The sequence below is a fragment of the Suncus etruscus genome, chromosome 14 (genome assembly GCF_024139225.1).
Source record: "Suncus etruscus isolate mSunEtr1 chromosome 14, mSunEtr1.pri.cur, whole genome shotgun sequence".
NCBI lineage: Eukaryota > Metazoa > Chordata > Mammalia > Eulipotyphla > Soricidae > Suncus > Suncus etruscus.
Genome location: NC_064861.1, coordinates 83,815 through 90,778, shown reverse-complemented (window position 1 = coordinate 90,778; position 6,964 = coordinate 83,815). Strand labels below are relative to the sequence as shown.

Below are 6,964 nucleotides of genomic sequence, written 5' to 3'. Positions count from 1 at the left end.
TTCCCTGTGTATCTAATGGTAAAGTTTTGCAAGGTTGTTTCTTAGATATTCTAACTGATCTTTGAGCTGTGATACATTTCAGAAGATGCAGACAAAAGAACAACAGGAATTCCAATTATTGATTCCTCATTATAAGCAACTTTCTCCAACTATGAATATTTTTCAATCTTTATCTTACTTGTAGGGCAGTCCATCTCTCTTCTTCCTTCCTCCTACTTAGAAATGGAATTCAGTTACATATGTTTGTCTATGAGGCAATACATCTGATGTTACTGAGGAATTCACTTTTAACATAGCACTATGGGGAGTAGGGTTTTAAATAAAGTCAATCCATTACTTTATGTGATTAATTCGATAAAAATACATGAGAAGTATCTTAGAAATAGACTTTGTTCTACTTTGTTCAACTTTAACAGGAAGAATGATAGAATCAGACCTGACCAACTGGTTCTATGTGTTGGTCATAGACAAATGTGTGGGTTGAGGGTGAAGATATAAAAAAGTGAGCTGCCTCACTATGAGTTTAGTCTTAGAGCACCAGTTGGTGAGCAATGCAAGAAGCAGACTTATAACCAACTTACATCATCTTCGATATGAAGATAACCACAGTTCCAATGATTCTGACCCTGGCTCTTTGCCTCATACAAGGTGAGCAATTTACATGTAATCTAAAACTTTTACCACACATGACAAATCTCAGGACATGGATTTGTCTTCCTCTTCTCTTGCCTTCTCCATATAAATAGTGTATATGTGTATAGGTATATATGTGTATACATTTTCATGAAAGATCTTGACAGACACAAATTTTTAAAGAATTTTATGTGAGATTTTATGACTGTGTTGTAATCTTCAGAAATTGTATGTATTTAGAGATCATCTGGATTTTTAAAACATTAATTTAATTAACTTTTTACAGCTATATATAGGCTTCAGTTATACAGCATTAGAGTTGGGTACCTGAAAATCTTACATTTTGATCCATACAAATAATCTGGATCATATATACCACCATAGTAATAATCTAAATTTTATCTGAGAAATTATTCTTTTAATTTCTCTCAGAAATTCAAGTATTAATTCTACATTAGTTCAAAAAGAGTTATGGATTCTTCTTTATAGTCTCCTCATCCAATATCAAATAGACTGAGATGAGTTACATATTTAATATATGTGATAAAACATAATTTTATACTGACAATTAGATATATTTGTATATTTCAAACATATGTATGCTATACATGTGTATAAATAATGTTTATCAATAAAATATTTTTAAATAAAATTTAGTAATATACCTTTGTCTTATAATAGTAGTACCACTCTAATAATTTTATTTTTGTGCTTTCAGTCATCAAATGAGTAGAAAGCATTTTCTTATGTAAGGGACTTTCAGGAGAATAGGAAGTAGATTTGACTTCTAAATTTGTTCTGATTTTGAAAGAGATAAATTGCCTAGACTTGCCTTATTCTGAAATATCTGTATTTAAAAAAGGAAACCTCAGGGATGAGAACTAAGAGCTCATTGGACACAAATAATTTTCACTTTCCAAAAATAATTATGTAAGTAACAAAAAAATCAATGTTAATGAAAGTCTGTGATTTTAATTAAGCTTAATTATTATTTGATCTTTACAGCTGCAGTAAAAATTTAAATTACCAGATTTCAGATTATTTTACAATATGCATGCATAAATGTTATAGTATGCTTTAAAATATTATAATTTTGTGTATATTTTACAAGGATTCTAGATTATGATTTTAAGAATATATGACAGCATGTCCTGAAAGAATATTTAGAAGTTTTTATTGACTAGAAAGCATTTGAGTGTTTTTGTTTGTTTGTTTTGAGGGCACATGTATCTCTCTAGCCCTACATAAGTATGATTTTCCAAAGTAATTGAACCTTTAATTGATTAGGCCATTTTAAATGTGTATACTAATCTGATGATAACCCTCATTTTATTTGTCATAATAATTTTTATTGTGTTCAAAAGCAATCGGTGATTTTACAATATGTGGTTATAAAAGAAGGCAGGAATTCACTGTAATTAGTGAATTATTCATTTCATTTCTTAAATAATTTGCATTCTCTTAAATTTGGTCTCTGTATTTTAGTCCTAGGTGCTGTCGGTGGGAATGGAAATCAGGTTAGTCCTGCTTTTTCTGTTCTTCCCATTCAAAGATCCCTAAAGAAAAATGATTTGTGGTCAACACCTCTATGTTATAATACAGATATATTGTACTGATAGATACTTTTGTTGAAAGAGCTGAAACAGGTCTGTATGAATCAGGACATGAGTCACAGACACACACACACACACACACACACGAAGTATTAATGGATGTTTTCAGGAGATAATCTATGTGGTAAAGGAGTGCTTTAAAAGAATTACTGTTGTTCAATGAAACACCTGAAAATGTTATGACGAATTGTAAGCTCAAATAAGTTAATCAATATCACATCTAAAGGAGTCACTGCATTCTGTACACTGTGTATCTATTCTATTCAATAGGTGTGTATTGAGCTTTTGTGATATTATAGAAGTGTTGTAATAAACTAAAGTAACAAAAGCAAACAGTAACCCAGTTATCATAAAGATTGGATTTTAGTGGAAAAAGAAGGCAATTCAAGATCTTTTAATAAAATATACAGATCATATAAATATGAAACACATTCATAACAGTTAAGAAAAATTAATTGATGTAATAAAAGAATTATTGGTGGAGGCAATATAAATACTTCTTAGGATAATTAAAGTTAATTCTCTCTAGAAAAGTATTAGAACATGTTCTGAAGTTAATATTGAAGCTGAGTTGTAAGCATATTTTCAATTTAGAACAAATTAGAACACCTCTGATAGGAGATAAATAAAATAAATGACATATTATTTCCATAGAAGTTAAATTTTTAACTATTTGACACACAAGCTGAATGGAATAAACACAAGCACACATGCACACACTCGCATGAACATACAATCACTCATATCTGTAACTATGCCATTATTCTTGAACTAAAAATAGTGCTGTATATAGAAAAAAAGTTATGGCTTTCAAAAACAGTAGTTTTTTCCCCTCATATTGCAGGAATGTCCTGATGTGTTATGACAAGGTCTATTATTTCATATAAGCCGGGTAATTAAAGAAAAGTTAACAAGCTATTATATATGTAAAGAAAAGAAAATAAAGAGTTTGGATTTTGGTGTCTTAAAGAAATACATGAATGTTTCATATTGACAACAAAATAATAGGTAAATAGTGTAAATTTTATATGCACAAAACTGTAATTTTCTTTTCTGTTTTATTTGATAATGGTGGTGCTTTTCAGTGCATATTTATTTTTAAAAGCCCCAATTTTAATGTCATTAATTTTAATTTAATGATTTTTCAAGTGCAAAGCACTTGAAAATTATATACTTAACTTTTCCTGATTCAGAAGTATGAATAACACAAGGGAGTAATCATTTATCTGGAAATCATAGTCTTGGGTATTTTGTCAGAAATAAAAACTCTTGATTTTGTCTTTCTATACATGCTAGAAATTTTATTTCCCCCAAAATTTAGTGAGTTCTTTTTGTTAATGAAATGTATTAAATTGAACATTGTAAACATAAGCCAGAACAGCAGGGAGAAGCACTATTTTAATATGCAAGGAACTTCACCATAGGCTTTACTTTATACTCATGGAAGGGGCTATCTCTAAAGCTTAAAGGAACCTCATTAGTGCTTTAAAGAGATGGGTCAAGGATTTTATTTTGAAGTCTGGGGAGGAATAATATGACTGAAACTCAACTATAATCTTGTTTGTAACCATGATGCTTAAATAAAGAAAATAGAAAGGAAAAAAAGACAAAAAGCTCTATCACAGCCAGTAAAGAAAACAGAAAAATAAAAGGTGTATACCTGAGCTAGGTGAAGAAAATTCAAACACAAATTAAATGTAACAAGCCAAAGACTAGCAGTGAAATTGCAACTAAATGGTTGCTGAAAAGTCATCTTCATAGTCTGGGAGATGCCTTTCTGAACTTGACATACTACTTTTTGATTATTCTTTATAATGCTAATTAGAATGATCTTCCTATTTTCCCCTCCTCAAGAGAGAGGCCAATGACTACTTTCAAATTTTGTGCTCTTTTCCAGTTTCTTTTCATTGGTTAATTTAATAACTTGGGAAAATAGCATTGAGTTTCATCTTAACCAATCAAACACAGATTAACTTCTTAATTATTTTCAGGTTTAGGTTGTCCATTTGTAAAAGAAGTGAATCTTTCTAGAAATTAGGTGTTCATCTAATTGTGACATTGGAGAAGTTTACTTCCTAAGTTATCCTGACTAATATATTTTTGGCCATTTAGATTTCTTAAAGCTTTGTTCTAGTTTTGTCATAAATTTTTGTTTTAAATAAGTTATGTTCTACCTCACAAGGATTATATTTTGGTTACAATGGTACCAGGATTTTCTAAGCTTATATAACACAAAATATTTGCTTACACTTTCCACAATCAATATATCAAGAAAACTAAGCAGTTCTTACAATTTCGTCTGAGTATAGAATTAGAGATCAAAGACATTGTAAGAAGCTATTGCCATTTTGTTGCAATAAATTATTACTGTGATACTCAGATAAGATCATTGGGTAGTGATAATAATCTTAGAGAGATTTCAGTAGATAATTATTTATTTAAAAAATCCCAGCACTGGTCTCAAGTGTAGTTGCTTTATTTTTCATTATTAATCATTCTGAAAGTGCTTCCAACTATTTTCTGGGTTTAATAATCTGTTAGAATCACTTTAACATTTGATGGCAGGCAACATTTAGGTAATGATCCTCTGCTGGCTTACTACTGTATCGTGGAACTTATTAAAGCATAGTAACTTAAAATTTTTCTATCAAATGGGGGACATTGGTAGTGGGAAATGTGCACTGATGAAGGCTGGTGTACATTGTATGACTGAAACTTAATCAACTTTATGAACAATCTTATAATTGTGAGAAAAAAACTCAACTGTATTATGAACAACCTTGTAACCATGGTTCTTAACTAAAGTAATTAAAAAAGAAAAAAAATTCTATCAATGAGCCAGAACAATAGTATAGTGAGTAGGATGCTTGGTTTGGCTTGCATGCTGCTGAATCCGGTTCAATCCACTGCAGTCATATCTAACTCTGCCAGAAGTGATCCCTGAGCACCAAACCAAAATAAACAAATAACTTTAATTTTTTCTGCTAAAAGGATCTTTATTCTTTTTTTTTTTTTTTTTTTTTTTTTTTTTTGGTAAAAACCCAAAAACAAGCGGCCGGAACAGTGAGTGGCAAGCGGTAGGGCGTTTACCTTCCATGTGGCTCACCTAGGACTGATGGCAGTTCGATCCCCCTGCAACCCATATGGTCCCCCAAGCCAGAGGTGATTTCTGAGCTATAGCCAGGAGTATCCCCTGAGCGTCACCGGGTGTGGCCCCCCAAGAAAAACAAGAAACAAAAGACTTGCTTTAGAGACACAGTGGCTATTTAAGGTTCTGATATTCTAAATCAGAGTTTGCAAACTCATGATTTGTTTTAAACTCCTGGAAAAAAATGTGAATGGTATGGAACAGATCTTCAATAAAATATATATAATGAGCAAATAAAAAAATTCTCATTTTCAAGGAATTTTCCTTATTTCTATTTTATTAGTCAATTTGTGTTTTCTCTTTTCCTTAGACTTAACACATTGATATCATTGGAATTTATAAAAACAAATAAACAAAATCAAAATTAAGTATAGTATACCATGTAATCTTATTTTGTGTTGTGCTTCCCACAGATTGTTTAAAGGGACTTGTAGGCTACGCCTGGTGATTCTTGGTTAACTGAGATTATGTTTCAGTGCTTGAGCCTGAGGATACTGAGGATCACCAGGATTATATTTCAATATTGCTCCAAACTCTCCAGGGGTTTCCCCGTGAATGCTTTGGAGACTCTATGGTGCTAGAGACAAGCCCCAATGGACGTTATGAATAGCATGAAACTTAAATTGCTGGTGTCAACTTCAGACTTGAAGTTATCTTGTCTTGAAGTATTTCATGCAGAATAATAAAATAAAGGTCAAATTGAATATGTTCCCAAACAATAAAATAACAAATGAAACAAAAAGGAAAGAAATTTAACCAAATTTTAGGAAAAGTTGGCTATATTTCCACAGATTCCTAAGACTTTATTATAATACTTGTATTGGTATTGGTAGAGACTGAGTTGGAGACTGGAGCCCTTTTTAAGAAAAGAAAGAATACAAATTTAAAAATAAAAGTGGGCCTCTCCCAGGAATTGAGGAATCGGGACATACTAGTGAAGGGCTAGGAAACTTAAGCTTCATAACTTTATTGTATGTTTGCTTCTGTTCATTATTCATATTAACATGTCAGATGTTTATTTCAGAAAAGGGCCTATCCAGAAATATATATTCTTAACTTAGATGACTGAGGAATTTACTTTTGTAAATGAACATCAGTATTACTATTTCTAATGTATCATTAGTATTTCAAAAACTATTAGTATTTCTGGAAGTTGATATCCTTATAGAGGTAATCCTTTGAGCAGTAAGAACAGAGGCACTTCTGTTGTTTGGTTTTCTTTTTGGGGATACACCCAGAGGTGATCAGGAGGTCCTAGTAGTGGGGCCACACCAGGCTCCTTTAAGCTAGTGCACCTTGGCCCTTTGAGTTCTCTATGACCTTACAGGACCCTTTCCGAATGCTCACATACTTTATTTTTATCCTTTAGCACCTTTTCTACAGTTCATTTTGCAGCGATTATGATGTGCTGTTGCATGCTAAATATTTTGTATGCATCATATTCTACTAAAAACATAAAAGAGCAGGAAGAGAAGAATAAAATGTATGTCAAATATAAATGATATATTTGACTTTATTTGAAAGTTTTATATACTTAATATTTAATTCTCACAAAGTATGTGAAATATAT

The 6,964-nt window shown here is 31.2% G+C and overlaps 1 protein-coding gene across 1 annotated transcript in view; it reads left to right on the top strand.

Moving 5' to 3' along the window:
* Positions 1-593: 593 nt before the first annotated feature.
* The window catches only part of SPINK5 (serine peptidase inhibitor Kazal type 5), a gene marked incomplete at its 3' end in the record, with an annotated part of 87,200 nt that continues 80,829 nt past the window's right edge, over positions 594-6,964 (top strand). Inside the window, 2 exon segments of the mRNA XM_049786525.1 lie at positions 594-648; positions 2,119-2,150. Coding sequence (XP_049642482.1) covers positions 594-648; positions 2,119-2,150 — 87 coding nt within the window.